This window comes from Cuculus canorus, chromosome 9 (genome assembly GCF_017976375.1).
Source record: "Cuculus canorus isolate bCucCan1 chromosome 9, bCucCan1.pri, whole genome shotgun sequence".
NCBI classification, from domain to species: domain Eukaryota; kingdom Metazoa; phylum Chordata; class Aves; order Cuculiformes; family Cuculidae; genus Cuculus; species Cuculus canorus.
This window is the reverse complement of record NC_071409.1, coordinates 25,842,638-25,863,110: the sequence shown is the minus strand read 5'-3', so window position 1 is coordinate 25,863,110 and position 20,473 is coordinate 25,842,638. Positions and strand designations below refer to the sequence as shown.

The 20,473-nt window shown below is 49.9% G+C and overlaps 3 protein-coding genes and 1 long non-coding RNA gene across 6 annotated transcripts in view; 2 read left to right on the top strand and 2 right to left on the bottom strand.

Moving 5' to 3' along the window:
- WWTR1 (WW domain containing transcription regulator 1) overlaps positions 1-6,073 on the bottom strand; it is a 51,849-nt gene extending 45,776 nt beyond the window's left edge. Inside the window, exon 1 of the mRNA XM_054074376.1 lies at positions 5,477-6,073. Within this exon, the coding sequence (XP_053930351.1) occupies positions 5,477-5,832 (356 nt within the window). The 5' untranslated portion in view covers positions 5,833-6,073. The remainder of the gene's footprint in view (positions 1-5,476) is intronic.
- A 1,237-nt stretch (positions 6,074-7,310) lies between these two features.
- LOC128853077 (uncharacterized) lies at positions 7,311-12,130 on the top strand. The gene is made up of 3 exons (XR_008451314.1): positions 7,311-7,686; positions 8,382-8,521; positions 10,309-12,130. It is a non-coding gene; the product is annotated as an uncharacterized LOC128853077 (long non-coding RNA).
- Positions 12,131-12,266: 136 nt separating this feature from the next.
- COMMD2 (COMM domain containing 2) lies at positions 12,267-16,841 on the bottom strand. The gene is made up of 5 exons (XM_054074910.1): positions 16,707-16,841; positions 16,537-16,614; positions 15,884-15,966; positions 14,100-14,273; positions 12,267-13,627 (listed from the first exon to the last, which is right to left on the bottom strand). The coding sequence occupies exons 1-5, from the start codon at positions 16,768-16,770 to the stop codon at positions 13,430-13,432; spliced, it is 597 nt and encodes a 198-aa protein (XP_053930885.1). The 5' UTR covers positions 16,771-16,841; the 3' UTR covers positions 12,267-13,429.
- A 518-nt stretch (positions 16,842-17,359) lies between these two features.
- Positions 17,360-20,473, top strand: part of RNF13 (ring finger protein 13) — a 30,971-nt gene continuing 27,857 nt past the window's right edge. For 2 of the 3 annotated variants that reach the window (XR_008451159.1, XM_054074001.1), the window contains exon 1: positions 17,360-17,502. The gene's annotated coding sequence lies outside the window, so the exon portion shown is untranslated. Of the gene's footprint in view, positions 17,503-18,089; positions 18,184-20,473 lie in introns of all 3 variants that reach the window. The other variant, XM_054074002.1, reaches the window with a different exon arrangement.

The window sequence follows — 20,473 nt, the reverse complement described above, 5'->3', positions numbered from 1 at the left end:
GGCAGCAATTATAGCCTGGTTAAACACACTTGCAAAAGAATCATGGAATAGTTTGGGTTGGAAGGGATCTCAAAGATCATCCAGTTCCACCCCCTGCTATTAATTAATATTAAATCAATATTAAATTTAATATTTAGGTGGTTAAACTGGAAAGGGGCAGATTTAGACTAGACTTATGGAGGAATTTCTTCACGATGAGAGCGGTGAGGCTCTGGCGCAGGTTGCCCAGGGAGGTTGAGGCTGCCCCATCCCTGGAGGTGCTCAAGGCCAGGTTGGATGGGGCTTGGAGCCCCTGATCCATTGGGAGGTGTCCCTGCCCATGGCAGGGGGCTCAGAACTGGATGTTCTTTAAGGTCCTTTCCAACCCAAACTATTCCATGATTCTTTCTAAGGCACTGACACCAAATCCAGCAAGGATGCATGGCCTCTCGCTTCACACCTTCTTCTACAAGGACCAAAGAAAGCTACCATGGCGTACGGGCATCCCACAGGACCCGCATCACGTCCACGAGTCATGCTGGCATCACCGTGAAACAACACCCCAACAGCGTCCTACCAAGCTGTTCACATTCTCCATGATTTTAGCCGGACTTAAGAGAGGAACCATCTCCTGCCTCGGCCACCTCCTCCCCCATTTCTCGTTGTGTAACCACATTCCTGAGGCAGAAAACCATCTCTATTCTGAACACCGTACAGCACCAAGCACAACATCAATATGAAATAATAACAATCTCTACAGAACTTGGCTTTCAGGGAAAGGCTATATTTGGAAATCATTGGAGTACTTCAACTGTTTTTATTACTTGTTTTGTCATTCTCAGAGGAAAAAAAAAAAGAGTGTTCTCCCAATATTTACACGGTTTGTCTCCTCCCGGTGTCCTGCTAAGCATGCTCATAACACACAACCGCCCATGTGTTAAATCAAGTGCTTCACCAACAGAAACCAGCAGGAAAAATACTGAACTTCTCCAGTAAATCAAATATTGAAACTAATCACAGCCTTCCACCCCCTCGGAGCAGGATTTACTGGCAAATACGTCCCGGTATGGTGAATGTTCACTGTAATATTTAAAACCCACAATGTGATAAAGGGAACAGCGGCAACAGCTCCGCAGATCTGTTCAAACTCTGTTTGCTTTCTGGAATGAAATCAGAGTCTGGCCAAGAAGCACTGTACATACACACACTGAGAAAACACTAAAACCTTCGTCTTCACTTGAAATAAGAGGCTGCACCACGTAAGGAAAAAAACACAGCGTTGCAAAGTAATACTTGAAAAATTCTTGCGGAGAATATGTGTACACAGCTCCGCGTGCGGATCGATAGGGGACTGATAGGGCACTTAGCGAGACAAGGGCCGCGCAAGGCAGGGCTCCCGTCTTTCCAGAGACCCTTTTTTTATCAGAAATAAATGACACTTGAATTTTTTTTTTTTCCACACACGCAGACACAGAGAAATGCTTTAGATAACAGCGCTGGAAGTGTGTTGCGAGGCGCTCCTCCAGCCCCCAGCGCTGTGCCCTGGTGTTTAATTACAGGGTGGAGTGGTCCCCCGGCTGCTTCTGGTTCTCCAAGTCATGGCCAGAAAATTTGTGCAGGAACGGACACGCAGGAGCGCGGCTGCAGCGAGTCGGAGCTGGCGCCGGGACAGGGGGGTCGCCCGCTGGTCACTGCGACTCCCGTCACTCCTTTTGGTTAATAATTCTTGAAAATACGTTTAAAGCCAACAAACTGCATGCTGAACTTCAACAAATCAAGGCTTTAACGGGACCCACTTTTGCTATTTACTCTTCAATTGCTTCTCAAGTTTCTTTTGCTAATGACTACAAAAAAAATCTGTATCATCAACCTGGAAGGAAATGGCGATTTTTTTTTTTTTTCTTTGAATCATAGAATAGTTTGGGTTGGAAGGGACCTTAAAGATTGTCCAGTTCCACTCCTGCCATGGGCAGGGACACCTCCCACTGGATCAGTTGCTCCAAGCCCCATCCAACCTGGCCTGGAACACCTCCAGGGATGGGGCAGCCACAGCTTCCCTGGGCAACCTGGGCCAGGGCCTCACCAACCTCATGGTGAAGAAATTCCTCCTCATGTCCAGTCTAAATCTGCCCCTCTCCAGTTTATACCCATTGCCCCTCGTCCTATCACTCCAAGCCTTTGTGAACAGCCCCTCTCCAGCTTTCTTGTAGCCCCTTCAGGTACTGGAGGGTCACCCTAAGATCTCCTTGGAGCCTTCTCTTCTCCAGGATGAACAACCCCAACTCTCTCAGCCTGTCCTCGTACGGGAGGTGCTCCAGAAATATAGGAAAATGTAACCTTGCACGTCTGGTTTGAGCACAGAGGATTTTCAAGCCCACCATCTGACCTCAACCCCATACATTATTGCACATAGCTTTAAATGCTGCTCTCCATAAACTATCATAAAAGTCCTGCAGAAAACTCTATTTTCACCTGGAAAACATTACTCCATTTGTAAAACATTTTAATACGCGATCGTTTTATGCGCAAAAACGCTAAGGTATAAACAAATGCATTACAAGTATAAAGAAATAAATCACTCCAATTCATTTTTATAGAAGTGAAAAAAAGGTCTGTTGGACAAATAAAACTGGGGAAACACGGCTGTCTTTAGGTAACAAACTGCATACACAATGAAAAGTTTATTTTATGTTAAAAAAGGATGTTGTTAATCAGAATATTACTGTTGACAGGAATTGGAAAAAAAAAATTAAAGACACTTTGGGGTTTTATCCATGCTTGTTTCTAGGGAAGGACTTGCGTTTTTGGCCTCGACAACAAAAATGCATCAACTTGGAAAACTCTGCCTCTACTGGAGAAATGTGTGAGAGGAAGGTGAAACCACGAGAGGTCATTTTGATATAGGTAAAAAACCAAGCAGCAGACAAAGATGATGTTCCATGTTTAGCCGGAGGCATTTGAAAACGCCTTCTGGGCGAGCCCTGGCAGCAATATCGAAAATATTTATTTACGAGTGAGCTGTTCGGGTGCTCCTATCAGTCAGCTGCTTCTCCTCCATCCTATTCTATTGAGACACACGCAAAGCGCAGAGCAAGGAGGTCTTCTCCTTCGGGTGATAAAGCAGATTAACAACAATCTCCTGAATTTGGACCCCGTCATGTGTCCAGAATCAAAGAATCACCAGGCTGGAAAGGACCCACTGGATCATGGAGTCCAACCATTCCTAACACTCCCTTAAACCATGTCCCTAAGCGCTTCATCCACCCGTTCCTTAAACACCTCCAGGGATGGCGACTCAACCCCCTCCCTGGGCAGCTGTTCCAGTGCCCAATGACTCTTTCCGTGAAGAATTTTTTTCTGATATCCAACCTGAACCTCCCCTGGCTGAGCGTGAGGCCATTCCCCCTTGTCCTGTCCCCTGTCACTTGGGAGAAGAGCCCAGCTCGCCCCTCTCCACGACCTCCTTTCAGGTTATGGAGAGGAGGAGGTTGTAGTCCATCCACACTATAAACCACCGACGGTAACTTGCAGCATGGCAGGAAGAAAGGAAACGGATTGTTGGGCTTTGCGAGGAACAACGAGAGCAGCAAGAGGCAAAGACCTAAGCTGAGCATTGTAGTTTGAAGACCAGGCACTTGAGCAATCCTTCAGAGATTCCAAAGGCACAAAGCAAAGACGTCATTATAGGATTCTGTAAACCGTGCACATATTCATTTTCCTGAACACCAAATCTTTCTTCTTGCACCCTGTCTATAGGCCAGTTATTTTGGCTAAATACACACACACAATACACGCATGCGTGGTGGGAGATGAGCTCCAAGTACTGCTTTTCCAACGGGGAAGGGTGTAATCAATGGTCTTCTGCAGCCCTGGCAGTGTCCCCTCCTCCACATCCTGAAGCAGACGCTTCTGAATTCATCAGTAAATATTTTGTCACTGTGTATTGACCGGGCTAATAAGCACAACTAAATTTGCAATGGGTCTGGAGCAGAGATACAAACCCCACCATAATAAAGTCCCATTCCCTTACCCCACATCGCAACCCCTGCACGTTCCAGGCCTATTAAACCGCTTTGAACTGAATTCCAAGTGCCATAAATAACGCACCCTGGCTAGAAGGGAGAGGCCATGGTGTTACCACGCTTCCTAAACCTGTCGCTAAGATAGGGATGCTATAAATACACCGCACCCCGCTCCTCCCGCAGCGGAGCAGCTGAATTCCCCGGGATCCCGCAGCCGCAGCGAGGTCTGCAGATGGGATGTGGGGTTCCCCCACCCATCACCTGTTTCACCCCCCGTGGTGGTGTTCAAGGTCAGGTTGGATGGGGCTTTGAGCAACCTGATCCCCCACGGCAGGGCGTTGGAACTGGATGGGCTTGAAGGACCCTTCCAACCCAAACCATTCCATGATTCAACCTGAACCCCCACGGCAGGGCGTTGGAACTGGAGGGGCTTGAAGGACCCTTCCAACCCAAACCATTCCATGATTCTACCAACAGGTCCCAGTGTCCCATTCCCACACTCCGCAAAACTCCCGGGAGCAACCGCTACTGAAGTTAGTTTTGAAAAAAAAAATTGGTTTCTGAATCACGGTCGTGTGGCCAAGCGAGACAGACACATGGAACCCACAGCTTCCAGAGGGTTCTCCCCCAGCTCTGGAAGCGCCCCCCAGCCCTCGCTCGCCTGCCTCTCCCTCCGCTGGGGTGGGAAGGGGCTTCTGCGCTGGGGTTTTGCATTCACTTCGGACCTGGAAAGCTCTGGGGGGACCCCCAACGCTGCCCCTTTGCCCCGGCGACCCCCACCTCACTGCAGACACCCCCGGGGCTCCCCCCACCCCAGGCTCTGCACTCCCACCCCAAGCTCTGCACCCCCGGGGCTCCCCCCACCCCAGGCTCTGCACCCCCACCCTAAGCTCTGCATCCTCGGGACTCCCCCCAGCCCCAGGCTCTGCACCCCCACCCCAAGCTCTGCACCCCTGAGGCTCCCCCCAGCCCCAGGCTCTGCACCCCCACCCCAAGCTCTGCACCCCCGGGGCTCCCCCCTGCCCCAAGCCCTGTACCCCCTACCCGGGGCTCCCCCCCCTCCCCAGGAGCTGCCCCTTCACCTCCATTCCTCTCCCCTCTCCACCCTTCCCCGCAGGCTCTGCACCCCGGGACTCCCCCCCCCCCCCCCCCCTTTACCCCAGGAGCTGCCCCTTCCCCTCCACTCCTCTCCCCTCTCCCCTTTCCCCGCAGGCTCTGCACCCCGGGGCTCCCCCCCCCCTTTACCCCAGGCGCTGCCCCTTCCCCTCGGTCTCCCCCGGTGCACCCCGAGCCGCTCCCCCCGCCCCGAGACCCCGCATGGGATGGGGTGCGATGGGGGGGGGGGGCCCGCATCTCCCGCGGGATGCGGTGGAAGGGACGGGGCTGCATCCACCGCATCCACTCCGCGCCCCCTATCCTGGACTCCGCACCCCCTCTTCCCCCCCACCCGCCTCCCCCGCCCGTCCCCCACTCACTTGAGGAAATACCGCTGCCCGGTGTGCGTGAGCGCCATCTCCCAGCCGGGGGGCAGCGGCAGTTCGTCGCCGCCGTCGAAGGGCCGCGGCCGGGGCTGCGCGGGCAGCGAGGCGGGCGAGGAGTGCGAGCGCACGTGCTGCGGGGGGGGCGGCGGCGCGCCCGAGTCCGTGCTCGACTGCCGCGAGTGCGACCCCGAGTCGGGCTCCTGGAAGAAGGACTCGGGCAGGATCTTCTTCCTCCAGGAACTGGGTTTGGGGTTCATCACCGCGTTAAAAAGAGCCTCCAGCTCCGTGTCCAGGTCTTGCGTGACGTGGATCACCTGCTGCCCCGGCGGCGGAGCGGCGGGGGGGTTCATCTTGGCCCCTCGACGGTGCGTTCGGGGGCTTCGCTCGGCGGGAGCGGCGCCGCTTGTGGGGCGGGGGATGCCCTCCCGGCTGAGCAGCGCCGCTTCGGGGCGGGGATACCCTCCCAGCCCCGCAGCAACGCCGCTTTGGGGCGGGGACACCCGCCCTCCCTCCGCTCTTCGGGGCGGGGATACCCTCCCGGTCCCGGAGCAGCTGTACTTGTGGGTCTGCGATGACCTCCCTCTCCTCTTTGGGGCGGGGATACCCTCCCGGTCCCGGAGCAGCGCCGCTCTGGGGCGGAGATGCCCTCCCGGTCCGGAGCAGCTGCGCTTATGGGTCGGGGCTGACGTCCCTCTCCTCCTCGGGGCGGGGTTGCCCTGGCAGCCCGGCAGCAGCGCCGCTCCGGAGCAGGGATGCCCGCCTCCCCTCTCCCCTTCGGGGCGGGATGCTCTCCCAATCCGAGCAGCGCCGCTTTATGGATAAGGGATACTCTCCCAGTCCGGGAGCAACTCCGCTTTGGGATGCCCTCCTTGTCCCGGAGGTTTGGATGCGCTCCCAGGGCAGGGGGATTGGAATTGGGTGATCTTTAAGGTCCCTTCCAACCCAAACCGCTCTGATTCCCGTCAACCTGATCAGCTTTGCTGTAAAGCCGTTATTTAGGAAGTCCACGGGTGATAGGAATTTCAACACTTAAATCGGATCATGCACCCAGTTCATAGCGCGATGCGGTGATGCTGTGGGAACGGGTCCAGAGGAGGTGATGGAGATGATCCAAGGGCTGGAGCCCCTCTGCTATGAGCACAGACTGAGAGAGTTGGAGTTGTTCAGCCTGGAGAAGAGAAGGCTGTGGAGAGACCTTAGAGCAGCTTCCAGTGCTGAAAGGGGCTCCGGGAAAGCTGGGGAGAGACCTTTTCCAAGAGCCTGGAGTGATGGGATGACGAGGAATGGCTTTAGATTGGAAGGGGGAGGATTTAGATTAGACATTAGGAAGAAATTCTTTATCATGAGGGTGGGGAGGCCCTGGCCCAGGGTGCCCAGAGCAGTGGTGGCTGCCCCATCCCTGGAGGGGTTCCAGGCCAGGTTGGATGGGGCTTGGAGCCCCTGATCCAGTGGGAGGTGTCCCTGCCCATGGCAGGGGTGGGAATGGGTGGACTTCGAGGCCCCTTCCAACCCAAACCATTCTATGAATCAATGAATGAATTATCGAATGGTTTGGTTTGGAAGGGACCTTAACAATCATCCAGTTCCAACCCCCATGGGAATAAAAGCACAGAAGTGCTCCTGGTGACAGGGACTGCAACTCCTTTGTGGTAGCTGAGGGGAGGTTCAGCCCTTTGCTGATGAGTACAATTCAGTGCAGAGTTGTATGGTAAATGTTCCCAACTCGCTGTCCATAGGTGGCATTTCCAACACAGCCAGGGTGCTTCATGGATCTGTCCTGACCAGCCGCTCGTGGTCACTTCTCCGCTGTTCAGTCCATAGTAGAAGCCAGAGCTGCCATCAAAACACATTTCTGAGGCTCTCTATAAAGTAAATGTAACACATGCTACCTTTTAAAATTATTGTTATTCATATTCTTATTTTTTGGTGCACTTGGAAAAAAATTTTCGAGTGCTATGACCCAGAATTTGCCTAAATTCAGTCTGTGTCTATAAAGAATGATGACATTCACTTTCCAGCTTCAGTGTCTGTTTTTACCATATAGCACACACTGGCTATACAAACACACAACTTTAATTTAGTATTTAGCCATTTAATAATGCATTTCTTCATTTCATTTCTGCATTTTCGCCGCCCCAGGCCATGCCGATTGATAAGGACGCATCCTCCTCAGTCACTGGAATCAACATTGGAAACATCTTGGGGTAAGTCATTTTGTTCTGAATTTATTTCTTACTCTAACTCATTTTTTAAGAAGAGGGATGAACTGTAGTGAAGTTCATTTGGCTTCTCCAGCCTAGGACCGAGAATGGCCCGTGACCCAGCTCTGTCCCTCAATCTGCGCTACCGTTAATGTTGGTAACGCAGATCTGAAGAGTCACAGTTAAAGGCTGTACGTGCACTCGGGATTAGGATCAGGTAGCTCGATGGAACACAGCTTGCTTTTGCATTTCCTGATTTCCTTGCTTCGACAAATATTCCCCATCCTTTCGGTTTCCTCACGTTTCCTGCTGACGTTCCCATTGGCTGGGCACGTCTCCTCCTTGAGTTTAGGGTGGCCTTTTTTTGCCACATCTGCTATATCTCTGGTCAGGAAACCCAGTACTCCTGAGACTTGTTTATGTTTCCCTTCCCTAAGAATTTTCCATGCTATCTTTTGTCCCATTCTTCTCCTGCTTCCTTGCTGGGTCCCTTGCCCGTGTTTTTAGCAGCTCGGGCAGCTGTGCCCACTCCCACACCTGCTCCAAGCTTAGGCAGATCTCACATAGCATTATTTTTCAGCAATCTCCTTGTTTAAAACCTTTGGATATTAAATAATTGTGTGCGCGTGGTACAGAAAATGGTCTGAACATCAGGGATTTTTCCTACAGCCTTTACAGGGGCTTTTTGCTTCCTCCAGGCCTCTGGATCCTGCAGACACACCTATGGCTTATTGCATTCCTTTCTGGATGACAGGCAAGGCTCTGATCATCTCACTCACAGCACCATCTCATCTACATTAATTAGGCTACTTCAATAAGACAGTGTGGCATCACCTGAGTAAGTATCCACACACACATCTGTTCTAAACTTGAGCCTTATTTGTTACACCCGAAACCATCCCGTGTAGCCAGATGAGAGTGTTTCGCCTGCAGTTTTTACTGAATAATACAATTAGCAGCTGGTGCATCACTTGGTGTAGGCTAAAGCACCTTCCCCCACCAATCTGAAAGTGATTAGAACTGTAAGAATAAATTCCCATAGTATTGTTGTTATTATTCATTGTTTAGAAAATAGCAACTTCCTTCTTTGAACACAAAAATAGAATCATAGAACAGTTTGGGTTGGAAGGGAACTCAAAGCCCATCCAGTTCCACCCCCTGCCATGGGCAGGGACACCTCCCACTGGATCAGGGGCTCCAAGCCCCATCCAACCTGGCCTGGAACCCCTCCAGGGATGGGGCAGCCACCACTGCTCTGGGCAACCTGGGCCAGGGCCTCCCCACTCTAATGGTGAAGAAATTCCTCCTTATGTCAGTCCAAATCTGCCCCTCTCCAGTTTATCCCCATTGCCCCTCGTCCTGTCACCACACACCTTTGTAAACAGTCCCTCCCCAGCTTTCCTGTAGCCCCTTCAGGTACTGGAAGGTCACTGAGGACCTTTTCTCCAGGCTGAACAAGCCCAACTCTCTCAGCCTGTCCTCATACGGGAGGTGCTCCAGCCCTTGGATCATCCTTGTAGCCTCCTCTGGACCCATTCCAACAGTTCCATCTCCTTTTTATGCTGAGGATTCCATCACTGGACACAATACTCCAGATGAGGTCTCACAAGAGAGGAATAGAGGGGCAGAACCACCTCTCTTGACCTGCTGGCCACACACGGCAATTCCTAAAACATGTTCTAAAATTCTCTTACACAATCACAGTAAACCCTGTACGTTCGAGCATGTAAACGCTGCCTACTCACTACTCCACCTTCAGCAGACCTACTATTAATGTTTAAAACCTGCCACATCTCGAATAAATCAAAACCCAGACCCCTAGATGAAATATTTTCTGTTGACATAAAGAATCCGATGGGCAAGTGACATTTCAAATTTCACGATAAACCCACAGTAATCAAACCACCACAATTTATACTTATCTTGAAAATAAAACCAGCAAGAACATTTAAAAAAGAGATTATGCTGTAATATACCTGACCCTGACCACAAAGCCAAGCAGTGACAGGAGACTTCCTTCCCTTTCTTTAGAGAAGTGAGAAACAGCAGAGCTTTACCCACAGAGCTTTGCCAGGTTATTCCTAATCTCGGACTTCCTTTCCTACGCACAGGCTATTGTTAATAGTACAAAGCCCCAGGGTAGGAAACAGGCGTTCTTATAAAAACTGGAACAAAATCCCTGTTCCTACCTTTGAGTTTAGATGTGACTCATTTCATAAACAGTTAAAGACAGGTCTAAGACATTCCACATCGAATTCAAAGTATAACATTAAGACAAAATCTTAGCTCAGTGGGTTTGCTGTTGAATGAGGTTTGTGAGCCTGAAGTTCCAATACTGATTTTCATAGACTCATGGAATGGTTTGGGTTGGAAGGGACCTAGAGCTCATCCAGTCCCACCCCTGCCATGGGCAGGGACACCTCCCACTGGATCAGGGGCTCCAAGCCCCATCCAACCTGGCCTGGAACCCCTCCAGGGATGGGGCAGCCCCCACTGCTCTGGGCACCCTGGGCCAGGGCCTCCCCACCCTCAGCGTGAAGAATTTCTTCCTAATGTCTCATCTAAATCTTTCCCCTTGCAATTTAAAGCCATTCCCCCTCATCCTAACCCTACGTCTCTCCCCAGCTTTCCTGGAGCCCCTTTCAGCACTGGAAGCTGCTCTAAGGTCTCCTTGGAGCCTTCTCTTCTCCAGGCTGAACAACCCCAACTCTCTCAGCCTGTCCTCGTACAGTTGGATCATCTCCGTGGCCTCCTCTGGACCCATTCCAACAGCTCCATCTCCTTTTTATGTTGGGGATTCTGGAATTGGACCCGGGGCTCCAGGTGGGTCACTCAGATCAGAGGGGCAGAAGCCCCTCCCTCCCTGCTGGCCACGCTGCTTTGGATGCAGTCCAGGACACGGGTGGTTCCTGGGCTGCGAGCGCACTTTGCTGGCTCATGTCAAGTTTCTCATCAATTTAATTTACATACATGTCTATATAAAATAACGCCATAGCTGTTCAAACGAAAACAGTTTTCCCCATATAATACAAGGAACATCTAATTGATTAGAAAGCGAGGTAAAATGTGAAGAACTATTTAGTACATTATAACCTTGCAAGAAAGAGTGGCAGGGACAAGCAAAAGTACAGGACAATAAAGCTTGTAGGAGTGTCTTAAATGCACTTCAGAGCTGGGAAATCAACTAAGACTCGAGCCAGAAGCACAAACAACAGATTGTACAATATGAGCTTGGATCACACCAAGTTCATTCAACAGGGTTTAAAAAACACAGGAGGAAGAAAAGCTGGAGTTCAATCAATGCTTAAAAGAGTATAAACATTTTACAACAGCAAATTACGCCCTCCTTGGTTTTAAGGACTGGGTTATATTATGTTCTTTGCTAAGTGGCTTAGCAAATCAGTTGGCAGATTCATGAAATTATGGTTTTTGGGGGTTGAAAACGGGAGGTGTTATTGTTCTCAGTTTAAAATTGATCACAAATTTGAAAACATAAGGTGAAATACATTCCAAGCTACATTTTGAGACTATGAACAATTCTTATCGGAAGACAAACACTGAAAAGGACTGCATAGCAACACGTCTCCTCTGTGGGTTATTAAAAATCTAAACTTTCTGCCCTCTGCTGTTTAGACCAGGAAAAAATAAACTGGGATAGAAATCTGTTGTGAAGCACATAGCGGCTGCTGAGAAGCTGCTTTCCCAGGCTCGGGACTTCTTCCCAGAACAAACTGAGAGGTTCAAGTCAAAAGCAACATCCATGGTGTAAGGAATGTTTCTCCTTACCTTTCCTTCTTGGTTTTGTTCATGGATCAGTGTCAGAGTTTGAGTTTCTCTAACTTTCACCCAGCTTCGAAGTTTAACCCTGCCCATTCTCAATTCATTTTTTGTTAGAGGAAACACCACCATTCAATGTCACCTTTTTTACTTGAACGCTATTGTAATAAACTTCAAAGAAAGGGAATACACCAGCTTCCTAATGACATTGTATTCACAACATCTCCTTTTGACTGTGCCTTTTACTCATGATCACTGTAGGGAACCCTCCCCTTCTCTTCCATCACCACTTCAGGATGTGACACACAGGTCAACTGCCAGCGTTTACCGTGCCGCCAACCAGCTCGACAGCAACCAGTTAGGAGACCGAAAGGTAAATATGTTCAGATTCACAGTACAGCAGTGGGATGAGACATGAAAAGTTTCTAGGACTTGTATCTACAACTTCTGTTTCGCTGTCGTGAGTTCTAGCCTACAGCTACAGCAAGGAGAGATGGAATAAAGAGAATGGTCTGTGTGCGGGCAGTTCTTGCATTTCAGCTGAAAATGTAGGCAAATCACATTAAAAAAACCCCAAATCAGAAATCCCATTTTATCACATTTAATTACAGCATACTATCTGTAAAGAAAATTCTGTGATTCCATGTAAGAAGTCACCACATGTAAATGGAACACATCATGGAGAAGAAAGGAAGTTTGTCCACACCATCACCACATGACATAAAGCAATCGCAGAGTAACCAATTCCATATCCTAGAAAACTGACCTTGTTTAAGCATTCTAGATAAAAACATTTCATCCTCGCAGGTTTCATCTGAAACAGTGCCTCTCCAAGGTACACAAATCCAAACCAATAAGAAAACAATGCATTTGTGGATGTCAGAACCCAGTTAATAGAGACACTTATTGGGAAAGATAGTAAATGCAGTTATTGCCAGAACCTGTATGTTAAGGTTCTCTCTTGCTTATTTGTCCTTTAAGGGCTTTATGATGCACCCTCACTAGTGACAGCAAAACATTAATTAGTGAAACTATTTACCCATATCACAAAAGCCACAAAATATTGCGTTAGGACACAACTGAAAGTGTCTTTTGACATAACCTTTGTTAGCCAGTTTTCTTACAAACGGAAAAAAACCTCACTTATGTCGCAATACCCGTATGGTCTTTCCTTTGCGAGCACTGTTCAAATAGGGGAACAAAAAATTTGGCATCACAAGACGACACGTGGTTCTGCAGAAGTTAACACTATTCCTCACCTGCCTCCTTGCCCTGGTTTCTCTGTTGTGATGTCTCAAATCACCCCGACATACAGGAGATCACAATGCTAACGTAGGTCTGAACCACCGGGTGTTCTCTGGTACCGGGCACTACAGAGAGGAGGCAGCTGGCAGGAGGGGTTAGAACTGGCTTTACATGGTTCCTTACACTTTCTTTCATTACCTAAAAGGGGTAGGAAAGTAGCTGAAGACCCAGCTTTTGAGCTGACCGAACTGTGGCAGAGGAGGGCAGCAGTCCCAGGAGTACTCCTGCACGTCAAGAAGGAAGGAACACTCCTGTGAATGCATTATGGTTTTAGTCTTTTCAAAACAGAAGTTAAAACGAGGGGAAAAAACCTACTTGATAAATGTAAAAGTAAACGTGCAGCTTTCTATAACACTGACCCAGCTCTGTTTCACGTAGGAAAGCTTTAGAAGTACAACTACTCTGATTTAGAGCTAGGGAAATTCGCAGCCTAGCATGCTGGATTTCTACATTTGCAAGTGAAGCAAACACAACTGCGGCTCCTGTATGGGGCACGTCTAACGTTAGCACCTACAGACATTCAGCCTATAATGACTGGCTTGAGATCCTGGCACAGGAAAGCATTTCATCTGATCCAGATGTTTATTTGTCCTCAAATGTATTCTCAACATTGTTTTCGGTTGTTTCACGCATTGCTTAGTAAGACAGCGGCCACAAATCAACATTATTTCATGTTGCGCACTATTCTCCTGCAGTGGTTTGTTTTCATTTCCCCCAGCGCTTGTTCCAGTTGCTGAATTAGGTGGAGCAGGGTGGAAGGGTCGGTTTGCAACACTTGGGCAGTTTGATCCTCGTTCTGATTAAGGTGCAGCTTTATAGTCACCACGGGCTTAATCTGCTGTCTCAAACTTCTGCTTGCGAGCTGCGTGAGGGAGTGTAGATGAAACAGGGAAACAACCAAAGAGAAGAGGGTTATCAGCTTTCCCATGCGCCATTCACAGCAGGCTGGACCTGCCTGGAGGACCACCTGAACATCCTTTCCATCTACTCTAAAGACATGCACAGTCTTTTAATTTCATCGCCAGGCCATGCTAATCCAATCAATGCTTTCATAATATTACTGAAAATCAGGTGATAATTAAGATCGAATATATTTAGTACCTGCTAACATTTTAAAATCACCAACGGAGCTATGAATTCGATTTTCATAAAGCAACAAATACACATGCTGTTCGTCTTGTAACGAGCCTGCTGTGGCGCCATAACATGATGTAAATTTTAAATACACAAAAACCTGCTGCCTCTGAAATAATATAAACTCATTTTCAGTAGTTGTTTATGATGTTACAAACATATGAAGTAAAACAGAGTACTGCAGACATATCAGAAGTTACCTGAACATCCAATCTCCATTCCAGACTGTGATAGCTGGGAAGCTTCGGTGCCAGCTCGTTAAGGATGCTTCTGATCTCTTTCCTGTTATCAAGGTAGAGCTGGAGCAAGAGCTTGTTCAATTCATCTGAGAATCCCAAAACGTGGATGGAGTCTTGGAAGTCTATCTCAGAAATCTAGAAATAAAAGCTCAGACCTTAACACAGAACTGTGCGATAATCATTATTTGCTAAGAAACAAACAAAACCATTAAGTAAACTTTACACGCGTGGTATGGTGCAGTTCTTCTCTTGTAGGATGTGTGAGGACAACTCTCCAGGTAGGGCAAAACCAAATCATCCCTGTTTGAAGTGATTTACACGTGTTGCTGCTGACTTGCATGAGCATCAGGATCAGTTTTAGATCCCTTTTTTTAAAGAGAAAACCATTCAGCATCCTCACATTTAAGCCTTCTTTGCGGAAAACAAAAGGCAACACAAAAAGCACCTGAGCTTTGTCACGAGGCAGTATGTATTTCCATCAACAGCATGTAATATTGACGCTCAAGTTATCAATCCTCTGTAACGATCGGGACGCTTGCAGGCGTGAGCGCCAGGCACAGCTTGGAAGATTCTGGTTCCAGTAACTCAGAGTGGCCCTGAGAAGCCACATCCCAATGTCTTTATGCGGAACTAGAGAAGCATGGCTCATCCTTGTGAAAGCAGTTATTTATCCAGCAGAAAGTGTCGTAGCTTTACAATACACCCTTACCGTGAACACATTCTGTGATCAGCTATATTCTACCATAAAACACTAATTTATCTGCCAGTCGAGTCACTTTGCTGCCAGGGAGGATCCTGCAACGCTTCAGTCCCTTCCCCACCCGCTCTTCAGAACGCCTGCTTGAGTTTCATTTGGAATTACTTGTCTCTGCATCCCCTCTCCACATCCTCATTGTTCAAACGCTCCACTACTTCAGTAACACAGTGTTTTTCCAATGAAAGGAGTGATTATCTAACTAATATTCTTATGGTATCTGCTCACACCCATGCAAATTTCTGATGTCAGGAGCTGAAAACGCTTTCAAATCTCAGGTATCACAGAACACAGGGAACACTTCACGGCGTGAGCGCACACGTCCCGCATGGCAGCAGCAAAGGATGCACTCAAGTTTTGTTATAGCCACAGAACTTGACCCTGGTGACTAAATTTTGGCAGGTCCTTGCAGTATGTGTTAAAATGTGGTCAAGTTTTAGCTTCAGGAACCAAATTCAAAGTCCTGCCATCTGTGACAGTAAGAGAACAGCATAAGAGGCACCTTTTTTTTTTTTAAATGAAAAGAATGCGTGCCATCAGAATTTTGAAATATGTTTTCCCATTCCAAGCCAGCTAGTGACCTTCCAGTACCTGAAGGGGCTACAGGAAAGCTGGGCAGGGACTGTTCACAAAGGCTTGGAGTGAAATGACGAGGGGCAATGGGAATAAACTGGAGAGGGGCAGAGTTAGACTGCACAAAAGGAGGAATTTTTTCACCATGAGAGTGGGGAGGCCCTGGCCCAGGTTGCCCAGGGAAGCTGTGGCTGCCCCATCCCTGGAGGGGTTCCAGGCCAGGTTGGATGTCCCTTGGGCAGCCTGAGCCAGTGGGAGGTGTCCCTGCCCATGGCAGGGGGTTGGAACTGGATGATCTTTGAGGTCTCTTCCAACCCAAACTATCATATCATTCCTCAGTGTTCTCAGCACAAGAAGTGTTTGTTCAGAAGACATCTCCTGAGTGTACCCCAAGCTCATCACACAAAGGTGTCCCTACCATCAGCTTGGAGCTCTCCGTGAGCAGATAGGTGAGACCTTCCACCGCGCGCTGGACGGCATCGACATCGATGTTGAGTTTCCCTTTGGAGAAAGCACAGGGCACCTTTATCTCCCCATGAAGCACGCAAACCTGCAGCGTCACGCAGTGAATGTGGCCAAGGAGGGGCTGAGCCTCCTCCAAAGCGCAATGATGGGATGGGGGCAACGGTGGGGTGTGTACCCCCCTCCTCCCACCTTCCTAGGGGATCCCTGGGAGACTCAACCCAGTTTGTGGGGGCAAAGAGGGGCAAAGGGGGGGAAAATGGGGAGAAAGGGAGAAGGGAAAAGGGAAAAGCAAGGGGGCAGCAAAGGAGAAGCAAAGGGGGGGCAAGAAATGGGGAGCAAAGGGGGGGGCAAGGAAGGGGGAGCAAAGGGGGGGCAAGGAAGGGGGAGCAAAGGGGGGGCAAGGAAGGGGGAGCAAAGGGGGGGGGCAAGGAAGGGGGAGCAAAGGGGCGGCAAGGAAGGGGGAGCAAAGAGGGGAGCAAGGAAGGGGGAGCAAAGGGGGGGGGGCGGCAACGAGGGGTCCCGCAGCCCAGCCCTGCCCGCCCCAGGGGGTCCCTTGGCGAAGCCCCCCTCCCCTCCGCGCCACCCCCTCCCGCTGCCAGCTCTTACTGGCGGCCGCCTCGCAGGCCCGCGGCGCCGCGCCCCGCCGCAGCAGCTCCACCGCCAGCCGGCCCAGCTCGGCCACGGCTGCAACGAGAGGAGACGAATCAGGGGAGGCGGGAAAAGGACGGCCCCGCCGCCCCGTCCAGCCCCCCCCATGGGTCCGGGGCGGTCCCGACCTGCGGTGCCCTGCGGCAGGCAGCCCAGGTGCGCCTTCTGCTCCGCCGACAGCACCAGCAGCATCACCCCCTCCGCCACAACCGCCCGGCGACGGGCGATGCTGCTGCCGGGACAGGGCGCGCCTGCGCGGGGGCGGGGCCAGAGCGGAAGGGGCGGGGCCTGTGCCGAGGGGGCGTGGTCTGTGCGGGACATGGTTTGCTAAGGGCACTCAGTATGAGGGCGTGGTCTAGGCTCAGGGGGCGTGGTCTATGTGGAGGCGTGGTCTATTCTGGGGTGTGGCTTCTGTGGGGGCGGTGCCTATGCGGGACAGGGTTTGCTAAGGGTGTCCGGTAGGTGGGCGTGGTCTGTGCAGGATGGCCTGTGCGGAAGGGGCGTGGCCTATATGTGGCCTGGCCAATGAGTGCGTGTGTGTTGCGTGGGCTATGTATGGGTGTCACTGGGCCTGCGGGAGAGGGTCGTGTTCTGTGAGGGATATCCAGTACGTGGGCGTGGTCTATGCATGGGAGTGGCCTGTGCGGTCCGTGGCTGCGCGGGATTAGTGGCGAGTCCCAACGCTGCAGACCAGCTCCTGCCTAAGGTAAAGGCCCCGCCCCCTGGCTCTGCCCCGCCCCCGTCACGCGCCGGCGCGCGGAGCGGCAGCCCTGCTGGCCAATGGCGCGGCTCGAGCGGGCGGCGCTGTCGGCGCCGCGCGGGGCGGGACTTCCGGCGCGGTCGCGGAGCGGAGCCGGAGCGCCATGGCGGCGGCCTGAGGCGCGGCCCTGCCTCCCCGCGCCGGGCCCCGCGCTGGGCCCGCAGGTGAGGGCGAAGGGGCGGGGTGGGGAGCGGCCGCCGAGGGCCCTCGCGCCGCTTCCCCGCTGCCTTCGCGGTGGAGGAGTCCCCGGGCCCGCGGGGCTGTGGCGCAGCGATTATTTTGCCTCCGGGCGGCGAGGCGGGGCCGGCGGGGCGGGAGGGGGAGGCGGGGCCGGGGAGGTGAGGGAGAGGGGAAAAGGGAGAGGGGAAAGGGAGAGACAGAAAGTGGAAAAGTGGAAAAGGGAAAGGAAGAGGGAAAGGGGAAAACGGAAGGGAAGGAGGTGAAAGGGGGAAAGGGAAGGCGGAGGAAGGGGGAAAGGGAAGGAGGAGGAAAAGGGAAGAGGAAGGGGGGAAGGAAAAGGGAAAGGAGAGAGAAGGGAAGGGAAAAGGGAAAGGGTGGGGATATAGGGAGGGAAGGGGAAAGGGAAGGGCAGTGAAGCGGTCTCCAGAGTGATGTAGGCTGAACGCCTGCTCCAGCGTTTCACAACACCGCCCGGTGCAGTTCCTCTGGGGCTGGATCTGCTTTGCGGTGCTTGGGCGGATGAGGAGTAGGGTGGGGTCTGGCCGACTTACAGCCAAATTACTGGTGACAGGGTGAAAACAACCTGAGAGGAGTAGCTCCTGCGTCTCACCAGAGCTGGGCACTGACCTTCCTGTGTGTGTTCAGTGTCTTAGATGGAGGCTCAGGTCAGTAACGAAATGGTGCCATCAGAACGCAACAAGCCAGAGGCACCAAGGCATTTTGGGGGTATGTGTGAAAATGACGAATATTATCTGTGTAACTTCCTTTCATCTTTTGCTTGTGGATTTTTGGAGGGTGAACTTCACTGATTCTGTTTTGACATTGCAGCCCAAAGTAATTAGAATGTCATCACTGAGTTTGTGGCAGGAGAAAGTTTCTATTTGTTTATATGATTTTTGTGATTGCTATGAGCAGCGTAATCCTTTTTGGCACTAAAATGGAATTAAGGTTTCTTTAATACAGATATGCAGGTTAATTTTTCACCACTGAGAAGGGAAGGAGCTGTTTTCTTGAGAGAGCTGAAGCATGAGTATAACCATGTGGACAGAGAATCGGTTTGTGTTGTCTTTCTCTGTGAAATAGGTCAATTGAGAAGAAACCTTCTGAAAATTTGGTGGTTTGTAAGTGCTTTGTGGAGCTCGGTTTTTGGATAGTTGCCAAAAACTCAATATTCTCATTTACTCTGTGTCCTAAGCCAAGTAATTTCGTCATGGCACCTGTCCTAAGTGTGCTCCTAAGGCTTGTGCACATTTGGAAGTATGAAAATGGTATTTTGACAGGATTCAGGAATTGTATCTAGGAGAACGTTTCCCACTCGGGTTGCATATTCTGTGATCGGGAAGTCAGTGTATTGATGTTAAAACCACCTTTATTATTAACACAAACAACACTGTTGACGTATTGAGAGGTTGGCAGAGGGTTCTTAGTGCCTGGGACAGCAGGCAGATCTCTCTGTTTATTGACAGTTCTTGTGTTGAGCTTATTTTAGCCATTCTTACCTTCAGGTGAGAAGGGATATTTTGCTCTCTTCTTCATAAGTGCAATCAGAAATGTATTTTCTGCATACAGCAGTGCTATTCCTGCCTTCTTCTCACAGATGATACCGTGTCTGAGGTGTCCCAGGTTGTTCCAGGTTGTTCCAGGTTGTTCCACTGCTCACAGGAAGCTGTGGTACAGCATGTTTTGCGTTTCCCCTCCTCAGTTCTGACTTGACGATCTCTGGCTGGAATGGTGGGATGTGGTCCCCAGGCTTTATTTGGTGAGTTCTAGGATGCAGAGTGAGGAGGAGAAAAAAAACCTACTCTACAGCGTTATTTAAGGACAGCTTTGTCTGTAGACACTGAAAAATCAGGTGTAAAGTGCTGGAGGTTAATGCAGAATCAAATTTAACTCCTTTGGTGTGGTTTCCAGCGTAGTCCTTCACTACATACACCTATATTTGTGTGTGCTGTAAGCGACCTTGTTCAGTTAAGAACACAATGTAGAAAAGAGCCGTGGAATTTCAGGAATGGCAAGGTATTTTTGCTTGCAGTTGAGGTGGTAGTTCTTGGGCCCAGACGAGTCTCTACTTGTGTGTTTGACAGAGGAGGCTGTGCTTTACATGCCTGTTGTTTGCAAGAACACCTTAAATTCTGGTATTTTCTCACCTTGCTGAACAGTATTTTGATGCTTTCTCTGTGTTGTAAGGCACGTGCTGAATTTACGGTACTGGTTGAATTACTGGGATAGCTTGAAGTGCGTGGTTGCTCCTGTCCCAGTAAAAACTATTGCATTTTTTCTGAACGTAAAAAAGCCTTTATTCAGTTTCATTGACATCTCTTTTGTTAAGGCAGGCTGGGGAGCAAAACTGGTGAATCTTGACTTAGAAATAAAAATTCACGAATTTCATAATTCATTGTGAGTTCCTGTGACCGTAATTTCTCTTCCGCTAGCTAGCTGAAAGTTTCATAAAGCATCATATGTCTGCAAGACCAAGTCAGAATCATGAGAACTGGTTTTGAAAATGCCAGCTGTTCTTTCCTCCCATTAGTAATAGTGAATTTTAATTATCTTCGCATTAGTGTCAGTTTAAATCAAATCTAACTCCAGGATTTGCTGTAATTCATGTTGAGGACCTTAGATGGTGGGACAATGCTTTCTGCTTGCAAAGCCCACAAAGGACAGGAGAGGAAGAGAGGAATTCTTAGGTGATCCATGATTCTCAAAGAGGCTGTAGCAGTCTGGGCTGTGAGTTCTTGAAGTCAACAAAGTTACAGTTTTCAGATAATAATTCAGAAATATCTACAGTCAAATTAAACCAAATCCACAGGGAACCACTGAAATAAGAAGCCTCGATTTGGAGGGTTTCGACAATCATACAGTTTGGAGCTGACTGAGTTTAATTGTTTATGAAATACTTTTATTTCATCCAATAAAAGAAGTTTGAGGCGATCCAGATGTTTCCATAATGGTAAC

Bases quoted from the DNA above. Each gene is read 5' to 3' on its own strand.
- COMMD2 (XM_054074910.1), bottom strand. From the start codon at position 16,770: ATGCTGCTGGTGCTGTCGGCGGAGCAGAAGGCGCACCTGGGCTGCCTG. The intron at 16,615-16,706 runs GTCGGGACCGCC...CTCTCGTTGCAG, and splicing joins CCTGCCGCAGGGCACCGCAG to CCGTGGCCGAGCTGGGCCGG. The intron at 14,274-15,883 runs GTAGGGACACCT...TTTTATTTCTAG, and splicing joins CGGAGAGCTCCAAGCTGATG to ATTTCTGAGATAGACTTCCA.